The 15,563-nt window shown below is 38.5% G+C and overlaps 5 protein-coding genes across 6 annotated transcripts in view; 2 read left to right on the forward strand and 3 right to left on the reverse strand.

Moving 5' to 3' along the window:
- Window positions 1-15,563, forward strand: part of LOC131016908 (uncharacterized) — a 1,184,262-nt gene that overhangs the window by 462,781 nt on the left and 705,918 nt on the right. The window lies entirely within an intron of this gene.
- LOC131016871 (aspartic proteinase 36-like) lies at window positions 72-5,820 on the reverse strand. Of its 2 annotated transcripts, XM_057945650.1 has the most exons (12): window positions 5,502-5,719; window positions 5,207-5,242; window positions 4,991-5,129; window positions 3,218-3,347; window positions 2,792-3,039; window positions 2,439-2,663; window positions 1,763-1,925; window positions 1,535-1,608; window positions 1,161-1,251; window positions 691-766; window positions 516-587; window positions 72-372 (listed from the first exon to the last, which is right to left on the reverse strand). In XM_057945650.1, exons 3-12 carry the CDS (start codon window positions 5,095-5,097, stop codon window positions 224-226), a joined length of 1,335 nt encoding a protein of 444 aa, XP_057801633.1. In that variant the 5' UTR covers window positions 5,098-5,129; window positions 5,207-5,242; window positions 5,502-5,719; the 3' UTR covers window positions 72-223. The 2 variants fall into 2 exon arrangements, with proteins under 2 accessions (XP_057801633.1, XP_057801632.1); XM_057945649.1 differs by having other exon boundaries at window positions 4,991-5,242; window positions 5,502-5,820.
- On the reverse strand, window positions 6,302-9,762 carry LOC131016877 (aspartic proteinase 36-like). The gene is made up of 9 exons (XM_057945659.1): window positions 9,268-9,762; window positions 8,257-8,386; window positions 7,926-8,173; window positions 7,640-7,849; window positions 7,333-7,554; window positions 7,156-7,246; window positions 7,002-7,077; window positions 6,729-6,800; window positions 6,302-6,630 (listed from the first exon to the last, which is right to left on the reverse strand). Exons 1-9 carry the CDS (start codon window positions 9,480-9,482, stop codon window positions 6,482-6,484), a joined length of 1,413 nt encoding a protein of 470 aa, XP_057801642.1. The 5' UTR covers window positions 9,483-9,762; the 3' UTR covers window positions 6,302-6,481.
- Window positions 10,083-12,973, forward strand: LOC131016861 (proteinaceous RNase P 1, chloroplastic/mitochondrial-like). The gene is made up of 6 exons (XM_057945639.1): window positions 10,083-11,299; window positions 11,560-11,649; window positions 11,781-11,962; window positions 12,316-12,436; window positions 12,562-12,633; window positions 12,748-12,973. Exons 1-6 carry the CDS (start codon window positions 10,172-10,174, stop codon window positions 12,847-12,849), a joined length of 1,695 nt encoding a protein of 564 aa, XP_057801622.1. The 5' UTR covers window positions 10,083-10,171; the 3' UTR covers window positions 12,850-12,973.
- On the reverse strand, window positions 12,988-14,938 carry LOC131016961 (thioredoxin F-type, chloroplastic-like). Its single transcript, XM_057945804.1, has 3 exons — window positions 14,321-14,938; window positions 13,404-13,503; window positions 12,988-13,215 (listed from the first exon to the last, which is right to left on the reverse strand). The coding sequence occupies exons 1-3, from the start codon at window positions 14,629-14,631 to the stop codon at window positions 13,081-13,083; spliced, it is 546 nt and encodes a 181-aa protein (XP_057801787.1). The 5' UTR covers window positions 14,632-14,938; the 3' UTR covers window positions 12,988-13,080.

The raw sequence follows: 15,563 nt of genomic DNA on the forward strand, positions 1-15,563 counted from the left end.
TGTCAGTGAACTTCAGCAATATGGGGGTTGCTACAAGAGGCTACGCGTTTTAGACGAAAAAAACGAGAGAATTTTAACCATTCGAATCGAAGCAAACCTTTTTTTTTTTTCTATCATTAGTTCAAGAATGCAAGTACAAATGGCCCCCAGCATCAACATATACTATTGTACAAGAGCAGCATTACCTGAGAAAGCTGCTGCTGCTGCTGTATAATTCACTCACTCACTCTATCAGTTTGTGGAGGGCAGCTATAAATAAAACGATTGCTATAAAATTCGCCTTCGACAGACTGAAAGCAGATGATATATCATGTGCGCCAACGGCATAAACATTCCCCGTAGCTTCATCTCTCACTTTGATGCTTGACGAACCTGCGATTCACATCAGAAAAATACAACCTCACGAGATTGAACTTTGATTATGTTATCAAAGGGGATTTTTTTAAGAACAATCACAAGTTAAATTCGACAATATTGCCAATATAGAAGGACAAAAATAAAAAAAGTATACTCACAGTTATATTGTGTCCATCCAATGGTCTGATTTTCCAGGTCATACAAAACGAGCTTGTCCGATAATACTATATCTGCAAATAAAATAAAACAAGAAGATGAAATAGAATATTGCATCAACAAAGTTGCAACACATTAGTCGATGATTTGAAGTTCAACAATAGCAGTGAAACATACCTCCCAACAAAGTTATTTCCCTTCCATCCTTTGTCTGCATCCCACTATTTTGCCAACCTATACAATATTCGTTCTCCTGCAAAATTGCAGTTACAGTATTTATGCATAACTCGGACGTTACATATTTTACACAGACAAGCAATTGAATTGAACACTAAAGAAAAGGGACTGATCACTTATCACTTAACACGCTCCTAACCAAAAAGTTCATAAAACTATCATCACACAAATAGAATTATACTTCAAATAATCTACTCATCACAGTATCATACAGAAATCACGAAGACGGCATCTTTATGATTCGAAGACAGCAGAAGCATACATGTTTTTATGTGTTAATTAAAAGATATTACAGCACGGATATGTAAGAAAAACAAAAACCATCATAATACCAGAGACTGGAACTTGCAAGATTAGGAAGTTTTCAACCTTAGTGAAAGCGTTTTTGGGATCCAAACCAAATCACTTACACCGATTTTAAAGAGATAATTGCTGGGATGCACTGGCAAAACGAGAGAGTCCTCAAAATGGAAGTTTACAACTGGAAATCCATCATTCACACTGCAACAAATACATGAAACAGCCCATCATTTTTATTTTTAGTTGGATAAAGATAGAGAATCAAATGTGCAGGCATATAAGAACAAGACGAACGCAAAAAGTTAGTCCCTGCTGGCAGGACCAAATTATCACTACCTGAAGTAGTTTTAATTGGAGAATTGGCACGACGCCGATTTAACTCAAACACCTAGTATTGTGCATAACCTGTGTGTGCTATACAAAGAGATACGCTTGTGCACACACATGAATGAACATAGAAAAATCTCTCAGTCATGTAACTTACTTCCCACTGAACACAAAACATTTGAACTGTTGCTCAACTATATGAGTTTGCAGATCTGGATGTTGCGCCATCATCTAGTTTTCAGACGAATAGACAGACAGATAATCAGAGATGTGGGACGACAAAGAGAGGCAAGCAGCAATAGTCATAAATGCAGGCTGAGATGAAATGATCAAGAAACCAATGTTATACAAATTTAATATTAAGGATGAAGACATAGTTGCGTACCCGGTCCAAAAGCTGCTGATAAACCTCGGATGGAAGATACGCCAATGTTGTACCACTGTCAATTATAGTCCCTTTACTTGATCCCGTGTCAAACAAGTCTGTCGGAAGGTTTAAGAATTGACCACCTACCTCAACTGACTTTAGATTCACATTGTAATGTGGCCTGAGGTTATCCAAATTGTGAAATGTTTTAGTCAAACGGTAACATTATTTCACACAAAGGCATATGTAAAATCATTTAGAAGGCATCTGAGCATTGTTCTTAGTAATGTTTTAACTCTTCAGACAAGTCACGAAAATGTAATGCATCCTCAGGCTGACATGAACACATTGTTAAAACTTGTGTACAAATTTCTGTTCTTGAAACTCATACACCACAGGCGAGCTTCTCACAACATTGAGACATTTTACCTTCATCCACCTCCCCATCTGAGGCATGTCTAAACCCAACCAAACAGGTATCTAGGCACGTCCAATCCCAGTCAAATGGGTCCAAGCTGATCCAGGGCCCATATATATTTATTAAGATTTCATTTTATAACATACAATGTAAATATCGTTCCAACTCGTGTCATTTCCCTATCTAAATGCAAATGAAATGCCAAGTAACTCAAATTTTGTCCAAGAAAAGAAGGGGGAAAACAAACAAACAAACAAACAAGTTAACATTACATACTCATTTGGAACCAGTGGTGTTGTGTTGACTTTGGGCTGCACTACTTCTCCAATAGCGAAAATTCCACCTCCTTTGCTACCATCTAGGCAATGTGAAAAGATCTTTTTCACCTTATTTGCCGAAGCAAGTTGTGAGAGAATGGATGTATTTGCTTGTCCAAAACCAACTATTCCATCAACGGCCTCAGAAGATGAACCCAATTCTCCAGATTGTTTGGCTGAGCACCTATCTCAGATCAGAAACATAAGATACAGAAGAGGCAGACGAAACAATTTCTAATAAAACTGAACATGCAGGAAGATTAAAAGAAAGCTCAAGCAAGTCTTTTTGAAGTTCAAGGTATGAATTCTTACCCAAATGCTATGGATCCATTCATTGATGAGGTTTGAAGGTTTCCAGTCACTTGGTCAAATCTGAAATTATCCCTGACAAAGTATCCCTCAGTTCTGCTCCCATCTCCGTAAGTAACAGAATATTGGCAGTTCATACCAGCTTGGCAATTTGCATTTGGGCTACTGAACGCAGCATCACAGAAATCTTGATCACAAGTGATCACCTTTCCACTGGAGGAAGCCGCCAAGTCATACTGTTTTAATTCTATCTGGAGGGTTGGAAAATAAACATATAGCAGTCGTTCTAGATAAGAAGAAACTTGCAGTTGAAAGAGGTGCGTGTTGGATTGGGAAAACAGTAATCTTGAGATTCCGTTAATGAAACATGAAGAAAACCGCAAAAAGAAACCAGGAAAATGCAAAAAAGGAAAGAAGAAAGGAACATACATGGAGATCACTTTTAGTGGGACACCTGTCGCAGTTGTGACAATTCACCCATAAAATATCACTTCCTGTATCTACCTGGACGTGATAGTCAACTGGAGGAGACCCGATAGTAATTTTGGTGTAATAGAGCCTGTATCAGTGAATCAAATAAACATTGAGATTCACAAACACAGAGCTGTCCAGTGCTGAAACCAAGATAATCAGCAAGTTTGCTGGAATAAAGCCTACATCATTTATCAAATAAACATTGAGGTTTACAAACACGGCACAGTGCTGAAACAAAAACAATTGTTAGCATTATCAATTCGTATGACCACAACAACTTGTAGCGTTGCATATCGATTAATAAAAGAGCGTTCCCACCACTATACACAATCAGTAGCAACAGTTGTGTTCCTCGATCAAAAGATGATGCAGCCTAGGGAAATGTTCAATTTACTGTATGGTTTTTAACTTATTTTCACCACAAAATGGATGCTGGCATTGAGGAGTCCCGACTTCTTATGCCCATTGCATGAGGATCATCATTGGAAATGATTACTCTCTCATTCTCATTCCCTAGTTCTATTACCCCCGAACAAGCCTCCCCTAAGAAATATTTACAGCTAAACCTAAACCAAGTGTGAAACTACTTCCATCTATATATTGTGCATAGCAGTGCCATTTCTGGAGGATACGATGCATTAAATCCAAGATGATTCTACTAAAGTAAAACTTCAGAAGCTATCAAGTGTTAAGTGGGATCAGCTAGCCAATATATGGCCATGCATGATATCACTACTTGTATACACGACTTAAGTCAACCTTACATTTTGGCACAACCCCGCCAACTTTTTCATCATGAGCTGATGGTCATGCTAGTTCTGTATATTTAAAAGGTACAGAAATGTTTGGAACAATAGAATCTACTTACATTGAATTGTGACTCTTTAAAGAGCAAACAGATAGAGATCTGGTTGAGGAATAAGATCATGAACTCAAGAAGATATTTCATCAAACTATCAATAACGGGGAAATCCAGTCCTGACAAAGGAGTATCTAGGTTGAAGATGCAAATGGATGGAAATCGTATTTTTTTCCTTTACGAAGATGCAAATGGATGGAAGTCATATTCTCCAAGACTGCATCTTTCATCAACATTATCTCAACACTAAAGAAGTTCAAGACTATTAAATTCATCCGAGCTTGTACAAGTTTCTTGCTTCAGTTCAGTTGACATATTCCTTTTTCCCAGAGTGATATATCAACATCAACAATATAAAAAACCGTTGGAAGTTGGAACTAGTTCATCCAGTGAACATCCTCATGATTTAGTTTACTTTTTAAGATAGATAAAATGCATGATTGGGTATTTTCAACCTCGTCACTAGGATATCTCAAATCCCACTCTCTCAATGGGGCATGAATCAAGTAAAATTAGCTCAAATGATAGAAATTGTCCCAAAGTTCATATCCATCAAAGCAAAACAAAATCCTAAAAAGCAACGCTCCCTAACAGAACAATAAAACTAACAGCAATAAAGGAATAATCTTACAACGAAAGAACAACACGACTTGAAAAATCATCTATTTCGAGCCAATCATTAAGTCAACCCTACAACGACTTATCAATTCAATCAAGCACTACTCATAAGGTTCAAACAACACTGCAACAAGACCATATCATTGAATTTCGAAAACAACTACACATCTCAAAGATTCAATTTTTATGTCTAGCATTTGAACAAACACATAAAACACAGATCAAATCAGTGATGAGTGTGTGAGACGTACGCAGCGCTAGTGGGCGAGCCGTCGCCGCCGAGCTGAAAATCAATGGCGGCAAGCATTCTGCCGTGGCGGCGCGAGTCGTGCGCTCTCAGCGCCCCCAGCGCCGCCATTCCCTCGCCGCGGCCACCATACTTGTGATGAACTTCAAACACCAAATTGCCCATCACCACACACATCACCTCTGCCAAAATCAACAAAACCGAAAACAAAAGCAAGCACCTTTTCCCGGAATCCATTGCCGCCGCCAACAATTTACTTCAAAAATTTTGGAAATTGTAAACAAAGTCAAGCCTGTATGTATGAATGAATCGAAATCTCGGTAGAAGCCAAATTTTGGCGGTCAAATAAATGTGAAGGTTAAAAGTGAAAAATGAATGAGAAACGAGAGATGGATTAATTGGATAAAGGAGACAAATGGGATGAAGCTTTGATTTAGTAAAAGTCCTTTGGACTCAACCCCAAATCTACGGAAGTAAAGGAGAAAAACAAAAACAAAAAAAGTTTTTTTTCTTACAAGGGTTCAATTCAACATCAACTCAGCCTCTCTCTGTGTCCGCATTCAGTTTCTCTCTCTAGCATCTGCAAAATGTGGTGTCTGAAAACGGACCTTCCAAGAGAGTGAGGTCTTAAAGTGTATCTATATGTATGTATTTATCTGCTCTTTGGAATTTTTGATTTCCGACTCACATTCTTGCTTGTGTCAGACCACAAGCCTTGGAAAATAACAGCCCAACTTTTCCAATTTATTTTCTTGTTGAAATACTGTTTAGATTCTTACACCTATTTTGCCCTTTTTCCTTTTTCTGAGGTAAATACACCTACTATTTCTAGTACTCTATTTTCCCCCCCTTTTTTTTTCTTCCTTCCCTTTTTTGAGGTATAAATACACCTACTTTTCTAGGACTCAAACCTTGACAAATTGTACATTTTCATCTAAAACCAATAATAGGGTTAATTTTGTCGTTTTAATAATTGATAATCTAGATGGCCGGTGTCATTTAAATTTTGATATTGGAAGGAAATTTTTTAAAATAAAAACTCAACATATTGACCAAAGTCGGAGTCAAATCACAAAGTCAAAAACATAAGCCTTTCCCACAATGACACTCTAAACTCTTTAATTTTGGTTGAATATATCAATGGTGGAAGAATTTTCTAAATAGTTTCGTATACCTTACATCTTTATTTATTTATTTTTATTTTTTTAAACCTACCTTACATCTTTACCATGAAATTGGATTGGATTCATAAACAAATGTGGTAACTAGTGTTGACTGTTGAGCTCAACTCAATACACTCCAAAAATTGCTAAGATGTAAAATAAAACCTCACACATCTCATAAAAGGAATATAGAAAAGTAATATTCTCAATATACAACCTATGAAATGACATGTATTTTTATTTTTCTAGAAAAATATCTTGATACTATGACAGTATTATAAAAAAAAAAAGACCTAATGTGATCAAAACGACGTAGTTTTGCATGCCTGGTCTCATTGTATGAGGGCAGCTATAACTACAAGCAAAAGTTGTGTTACAAAACTTGGTTTGAAGAGAGTTTGAGTAGCAGCAGATATAAGATGTGAGGCAACACCATAAACATTTCCTGTTGCTTCATCTCTCACTCTCATGCTTGATGAACCTGCAAATTTCCCATCCCAAAATGCAACAACAATCACCTCCTAAATCATCTCCAAATATGTATCTAAGAATATAGAGCTATTCACAAATTATACTCACAGTTATATTCTGTCCATCCAATTGTCTGATTTTCCAAGTCATACACAACAAGCTTGTCTGATAATACTATGTCTGCAAATTTACAGATGTCATTTGCTAAAAAGGTTAATTCTTTATTGAGGTAAGTAGAGAAAAGGGAAAGTCTTAGCATGAAGGCAAGAATCTTTGAGGATAAATCCCAAAAGGGAGTTTTTCAAATAATGATGTATTTGTTTTTCTTCAAAGAAAAAGTGTTTGCAGAAGTTTATGTAAAAGAGTAGGCATCAAACATACCTCCCAACAGAGTTATCTCCCTTTCATCAATTGACAGCATGCTACTATTTTGCCAACCTATACAATATACATTATCCTGCAAAAGAATTATGTGATTTTCTCATCCAAATCACTCTATTAATGACATTCCAACCAAATTAATCGAACGACTTACATGGAAGTGAAAGAGATAGCTACGGGGATGAACTGGCAAAACGAGAGAGCCCTCAAAATGAAAATTTACGATTGGGAAGTCATCATCAAGACTGCGACAAATACGTGATGATGTATAAGGTATATAGCATCAAAGGCTTTGTATTTTGCGTAATTATGTAACAGTCACGAAACTTACGTTCCATTGTACTCAAAACATGTGAACCCTTGCTCTGGACGAGTCTGCAGATCTGGATGTTGCGACATCATCTTGTCCAAAAGCTGTCGATAAACCTCGGATGGAAGATAGGCCAATGATGCGCCACTGTCAATTATAGTCCCTCTACGTGACAAGTCTGTCGAAAGGTTTAAGAACTGGCCACCTACCTCAACTGACTTCAGATTCAAATTGTAATGTGGCCTAATAAATGTATAAAATTTAGGTGATGTTCATGAGCAGTTTCAAGATTTCCTAGTCATATGATGCAGAAGTTAAGATCACATACACATTTGGGACCAGCGGCGTTGTATTGACTTTCGGATCCACTACTTCTCCAATAGCGAAAATCCCACCTCCCCGGTTTCCATCTAAGCAATGTGAAAAGACCTTTCTCGCCTTTCCAGATGAAGCAAGTTGTGAAAGAATGGATTCGTTTCCTCGTCCAAAACCAACTATTCCATCAACAGATTTCGAAGGGTCTTCAGACATTGAGCACCTATCTCAGACCACAAAGATTTTTAGAAAAAGTTCAAACAGTGGAACAAAAACTCAAGGGAGACATGAATAGGTACCCAAAAGCTATGGATCCATTCATTGCTGAGGTTTGAAGGTTTCCAGTGACTTGGTTGAATCTAAGATTATCTCTGACGAAGTATCCCCCAGTTCTGCTCCCATCTGCATAACTAACAGAATATTCGCATTGCCTTCCAGCTTGGCAATTTGTATTCGGGCTGCTCGATGCAGCACGACAAAACTCCTCATCACAGGTGATATTCTTCCCAGTCGAAGAGGTAGCCAAGTCATACCGCTTGAATTCTATCTGCAGGATTCAATATTAGGAGATTTCATTCAAGAAATGGGAAGAAAGAAACAAGGATTGGGAGAAAGAAGAAAGGAACATACACCGTGTTCACTTTTCGTGGGACAAGTTTCACAGTCGTGACAATTCACCCATAATGTATCGCTTCCTGTATCTACCTGGACATGGTAGTCGACTGGAGGAGTCCCGATAGTGATATTGGTGAAATACAGCCTGAATCAGTGTATCAAAAATTCAAAATAAACATTGAGATTCACAAATACAGAACCACTTAGTCCTGCAATCATGTCAATACTGGTGTAGTATATAGCAATTTTGGTAGAACCAAATAAGCTTTGAGATTCACATTCTAGATTCATATGACTAGTACCACTTGTAACCTTGCATATAGAGCAATAGGTAAGTGTTTCCACCACTAAATTACAATCAAGAGCAAATATAGTCTTCCCTGATCATGGAACCTAACAACAATCATGGGGAATTCGAGTCTTGATAAAGATTGCAAATGTATACAACTCATACATATGTGCCTTCGAGTATATGCTTGAATATCCAAGGCACAATCGATTCACCATATCTCAACACAGCAAGATAATCAAGTTCACTTGAGATTCTACGGGCTCCTTTCTCCTAGAGTGACATTTCTTCCAACATCAAAAACAGTTAGTTCAAGTCTTGATTAAGGTTACAAATGGATGCAACTCATATATATGTGCCTTGTGGAGTACGCTTGAATACCCAAGGCACCATTACCTCAACACAACAAGACAGATCAAATTCACCGCGAGCTTCTACAGATTCCCTTTTCCTAGAGTGGCATTTCTTTCAACATCAAGAAAGGGGGAAAGGCAGTTGGAACTAACTAGTAACAGAACAAAATCACTTAAACCAGCAAAAAGGATTATTCTTGATTCTTACAACAAGTAAAAGAAAGATCATGTATCTGGAGTCAAGTGCTCATCAATTATTCCCAACACATTCTATTCTAGGTACAGTAATATGGCCATATAATTCAAAATCCAAAAAATCAGATGATGAAATGAGACACACCCAACTCAGAAAAAATAAAAATAAGAACAAAAAATGAGACATACGAATGTAAAGCGGGGGAATAGTGACCGCCTAGCTGAAAATCAATGGCAGCAAGGTTCCTGCCATGGCGCTGCAAGTCGTGAACTCTCATAGCTCCCAAGACCGCCTCTCCCTCTCCGCCATACTTGTGTTGAACTTCAAACACAAAATGGCCCATCACACAACATATCAACTCTGCCGAAATCAACAAAACCAACCGCATTTTCCCCCAATCCATTGCCACCGAAAATAATCACTTCCAGATTTGAAGCTTTAAACATATTGAGACAACCAAAGACAGCCTATATGAATGAATGGATATCTCGGAAGAAGACAAGAGTTGGTGATGAATAAAAATCTAAATAAAACGTGGAAGGCGGGCTTAATAAAAAGGGAATAAACGAAATAAACGAGATGGCGGGCTATGGATAAAAAGAAAAAAGTTCCTTTTCATACAAGAAAGGGTTTAACTACTCTGTCTCTGCTCATCGCATTCCTGTTGATGTATTTTGCTGTTATATTTCGAAAGACTTGATATTTATATGTTTTTTGCGTAATAAGGTTCGAGATTTTTCAAAAGAGATTTGTAATAATATTAATATATGGTCAATAATCAATATATGTAAAAGATAAAATGTAGATATTGATAAAGTAAATAGTAAACCTAAGAAACAGAAAAAAAAAAAAAAAAAAGGAAGAAACTTTGCAATTGATTTCCATTTAAAATCACCATTTTGGGCGCCGTCATCACTCGTTTCCTCTGTCAGCCGCTTCACTTTGGAGCCTTGGAGGCCGGAAACAGGCAATGGAAGTCGGCGCTATTCGCCGTCGCCGTTTCTCGCAGAAGTTGAGTGAGTAATTCCATCGAGCAGTTGGCGGGCACTTTGTCGCAGTTTCTTGAATTCGAGGATTCAATTTTTAGCAGGGATGATACTCCGCGTGGCGGCGGTCTCACCCAAAACCTCTCTTCTCCTTTCCCACTTCCGCAAGAGCTCCAACACGCTTCTTCTGCATTCTAAATGCTTCAGTTATTTCCGGCAGCACCATACTTGTTCACTGAAGATTATATGCAACGCGAGGGAGCTGCCAAAAAGCCCCATTTCGATGGAAAGAAAAGCAAGGCATTTCTCCTCCGCTTCCGCTGAGGCTCTCGTAAAAAATTCAACGGATTTGAGCAATCGAATGACGAAAAAGGCGCGTAGAGAGGCCCCAGACATGATTCTGCGCGTGAAACTCGACCAGTGCTCGAAAATCGGCGACTTCGCGGAGGCCCTCCGCCTCTACGAGGAGGCGAAGGCGAATACCGTTCCGCTCAATCTGCATCACTACAATGTGTTGCTTTACTTGTGTTCCTCGAGTGGAGGGAGTTTCGAGAAAGGATTTGAGATTTTTAAGCAGATGGGAGTTGATAATGTTGCCCCAAATGAGGCGACATTCACAAACATCTCGAGGTTGGCTGCTTCAAGAGAGGATCCGGAGTTGGCTTTTACCCTAGTTAAGCAGATGAAGAATCATGGAATTGCCCCCAAATTGAGGTCGTATGGGCCGGCATTGTTCGGTTTCTGTAACAAGGGGATGGCAGATGAGGCTTATGAGGTGGATTCTCATATGGTGGAGAGTGGGGTGTCTGCTGAGGAGGCTGAGCTCTCTGCACTCCTTAGGGTTAGTTCTCGAGTCGAGCGAGAGGGGAAAGTGTATGAATTTATGCATAGGTTGAGGGCTGCTGTGAGGCAGGTGTCTGAGGAGACTGCATCCGTGGTGGAGGACTGGTTTAGTTCAAGAAAGGCTGCTGAAGTCGGGGCCCGGGAATGGGATGTCGGGGGCGTGAGGAAAGGGGTTTTGGAGGGAGGGGGCGGGTGGCACGGGCAAGGATGGTTGGGGGAGGGTAGTTGGAGAGTGGTGAGGACTAGGATGAATGAGGCTGGGATATGCCAATCGTGCGGAGAGAAGCTCGTTTGCATTGATATTGATCCGGAGGAGACGGAGAATTTCGCCAAGTCCCTGGCTAAGTTAGCCTCCCAGAGGGAAGTCAAGAACAACTTTGCACAATTTCAGGTCTTTCTTGCTTTCAAGAGCATATGCATTTATAGAACTAATGTATTATCTTGCTTAAGCTTTTACTGTTATATGTTAATCTCACTTGTTGGTTTTGAGGTGTATTTTTTGAATATGATGAGACTTTGTGATGCTAAAAGTGATTGATTGAACAAAGCTTTCATTGTTAATCTCACTATAGAGAAACATAGTTGAAGTGTGTTTTTCTAAATATGATGAGACTTTGTTGTGATGCTAAAAGTGCTGGCTGGTTAATTCAGGAGTGGCTGCAACGGCACAGTCCATTTGATGCTGTAGTTGATGGTGCGAACTTGGGTCTTGCTAATCAACGCACGTTCAATTTTGGTCAGGTAGAAGTTGAAATTTCACAGCCTCTATGTCTTTCCTCTTGTTGAGAATGCAATAAACTACGCGTCTTTGGGTATTATTGTTGAATGGTAGTGTGTGTACACTTACTCATGTTGGTGCTTTCTTTTCGAAGATTGAGAGAGTTGTGAATCAGTTGCGTCAAATCAGCCCATCAAAGAAATTACCCCTTGTTGTTCTACACCAAGCACGAGTCAAAGGCGGCCCTGCTCAGAAACCTAACAACAAAAAATTGTTGGAAAGCTGGAAAAAGGTCGGTGCGCTTTACGCAACGCCTCAGGGTTCAAATGATGATTGGTACTTACAAGTTACTACCATACTTACTACCATTTGTGTGTGTATATGTGTGTGTGTGTTTCTTTGACCTCTACAATATTGAAACATGCTTCGACACTCGATTTAATCTTGAGTTTGGACTGGTGTATAAAGTAAACTGGTAATTTGCTATACCTAATGCCATCTTCTTGTACTAATCTTATGTCCACAGCTAGAGTAGTTCATGTTCCTCTAGCTTCAATTGTGCTTATGCTTTATTCTTGCTTCATGAAAATCAAGAAAACATATATATTAGAAAAAGGATATGCAATCTATATATCCTGCTGTTTGAAGACATTTTTTCTTTGTTTTCTTCTTCGTTTGCTTTCCTTTAGGTATTGGCTGTATGCTGCTGTGAGTTCAAAGTGTTTGCTTGTGACGAACGATGAGATGAGAGATCACTTATTCAATCTTTTAGGCAATAGCTTCTTCCCTAGATGGAAAGAAAAGCACCAGGTAGTTTCTCTTCTTTCCTTTTTTCTGGTTTATTTCTTCATCATTATTTTTGGCATCAAAAGTAAACATGTAAGAGGCTCAACGCCTCGAATTTCTCATGTTTTCGTTCGTTTAATTCCCGACAGGTCCGGTTAAAATATACCATCGAAGACGGGCTCACGCTGTGCATGCCACCACCGTATTCAATTGTCATCCAGGTTGGTTTAGTTTTAGTTTTAGGTTTAGGTTCTCGCTCATCTTAAGCATAACGAACGAAACTTCCCCGTGTTACATCTCGTGTTTCACTCAAATTTCGACCAACGTCATGACAGGAGTCGGAACGAGGCAGATGGCACGTACCAACTGTCACCGGAGACGATCTTGAGGCCCCGAGGCAATGGATTTGCGCAACAAGGGCAACACCAGATGCATAGAGCTCCCTTGATTTTTTATTCAACGATGAAACTACGTCGTTTTAGATATTGTAATTGCAAAGAATAAGAAAGATCATCTGTGGGATTGCAGCATTTTTCAGAAAGCCATGTGATTTTTGCGATAGTTGGGAATCATAGTAGGCAGAATTGTAGATTCATTTATCAATGACTGCAGCTGTCTTTGATCTATTAACAAGTTACATTATAGTACAATCTAATAACAATAATAATCTAACTGGATCTTACAGCATCGATTGCAAGAATTAAATTGTCAATTTTGGCTCCTGTTACTTCTTTAACAATCTTGCTATCCTTCAAAATCTTGAATGTAGGAACCACCTTGATCCCTAGCTCTTTTGCAAGTGGCTGCAAAGGAAAATATATACATATATATCAGATCAATCTTTGCAATAATACATTTTCTGTAGGAACAAGGCGATGCATTCACTGTAGATTTTGGCAATCGAAATATTAAAAATAGTTCCCCGTCTCACACTAAAAACGGGTTCTCTTTATTTATCAATCTAGGGAAATGAATGAATATTGTTACTAACCCTGTTTTCATCGTTGCAGTCGAGCTTCAAGAACACAACATCGTCGTATTTTTCAGACAGCTGCTGATATTTTGGCGCGATTACCTTACACGGTCCGCACCTGCACCAATGATGTGTGAATTATTAATTTCACAGCAACCAAAATCAGAATGATTGCATATACAAAAGTTATGGCTTGTATATATGAAATGTTATGCTGCAGCTTCATTGATTTACAACAAGTTGATCAAACAAACTCTCCTCACAAAATGCAGATACAAACAACTTTCTTCCTCAACAAAACCATGAATTAAGTGTGCGTGTGTTGATCTAGTGGTAGAGTGGTTTTTCAGGGACACCCAAATCAATTACATGCTGCAAATTTACACCCAAAAAGTGAAGGCCCTCTCATGCACATTATGTAAATTTTCCTTTAAATTCTATGTAAATTCATGCTTGTGATATGATAGATGCATGATCTAGGTGACAAATTATAGTTGAGATATATAAGCAAAAGGTGACATATTTCCCTCCTCAACCAATCAAGATTATGCTTGGGGCTAGCTAATTAGGAGTGTTTATTTTTAAGGATTAGTCTCTAGATAGATAAAAATAGTATAGGTTAATCCATTGTTTACTAAGATGGATTAGAATTTTGGATATTTCAAATAGTTTCTATCGTTTGAGCTAATTTTACTTGATTTATAAATAGTTATAAATCAATTATGCATCTTATCAATCACGAAATGCAGAAAAAAGAAGTGTTGAAAACTGCTAATTCCGCTTCATTCAATCCATTTCCCTATTTACTTTCTTTGTTTTCAATTGATATCTAAGTTGAAGAATTCAAACCAGCAAATCTGCTCAAAATGCAGCAAAATGAATGAATTACGATTGAAAAACTAGTAATTAAAAAAATGTGGAGATGATAAGCTCACCACTGAGTGTACATATCAACAACGACAGTCTTATCGCCGGCGGCTTTGACGATGGGCCAGAAGGTGTCCTTAGTAACATCCGTCACCTTCCCCACCTCCGCCACCGCCACCGCCGCCACCTCGGCCGCGGTCTCCGCAGTCACATCCAAGCTGCACCTCACCCCCACGCTCAAGCTCAGCCTCCTCTCCTTCATCTTCATCAGCTGGGGGTAATCGCTCCCCACGCAGATCTGCTTCGCCGCAACTCCATGCAGCCAAGAGCTCTGCACAATTGAGGTCCTTGGCACCGCACTGTATACTTGCAACGCCATTAATGGCAGCTCAATTTACTGTGTGTGGAGAGGGATTGAGAGTGGAGTAGATGAAGGGCCGAATTTATGGGGAGGGGTCGACGAAAATGGACCGTTAATTTCTTGGGGGCATGGGAAATGACGAAACTACCCTCGGGATCTTTTTAGTTGTCCGAATATCTAGGGCGTGTTTTGTCATTTAACCACTAATTTTTGTGGCTGCGGCGCTAAAAATCCTAAATGGGACTAGATTTGCTGCCACAAAATTGAAGAGGAAAATTTGAAGATTTCATCTTAAAAATGATGAGGTGTTTGTTTTATAGTATTCTACTAAATTCTTGGATGGGATAAAGAATTCTCTTCTAGCTAGCTAAATTCTTGATCATGTGATTTTTTTTATATACTTTATTTATAGCCTACGATAAAAATATTCAAAAAATTATATAATATTCTATTTTTGAAAAATACTATAATCAATAACTTAAAGCGCTATTGATTAAAGTTGTCAAATACTACCGATTTGATCTTTAGAATCAGTTGGGCTATTTTTATAAGTACAATAAATTTGAAGTAGATTGATTCACATGAGTTTTAACGGTCTCAAATATACTATCTGCTCATTTGACACTTTTAGAGTGTTTATCATGCAATGAGGAGTAGCTCTCGAAACATTGCGATTACTACACAATGCTTTAAATAAAATTATTATCTCCAAACTTTTGTGGATTGATCTTTTTCTGCTTTTGAATTTTATTTACTTATTGAATTGAGAAAACAAGTCTCTTTCCATCATCACAAATTGAGTGACACAAATGCAAGAAAATTTGTATTATATCGTTTCCTATGTTCTATTATACGATTACAATTTGATGAAATGGCCATCCATATCATGTGGACTCAATTAGAACTTGAGATTTGAGGTAGGACCAATTTTGAATGTTTCACTTTCTCTC

Source organism: Salvia miltiorrhiza, chromosome 3 (assembly GCF_028751815.1).
Source record: "Salvia miltiorrhiza cultivar Shanhuang (shh) chromosome 3, IMPLAD_Smil_shh, whole genome shotgun sequence".
Classification (NCBI taxonomy): domain Eukaryota; kingdom Viridiplantae; phylum Streptophyta; class Magnoliopsida; order Lamiales; family Lamiaceae; genus Salvia; species Salvia miltiorrhiza.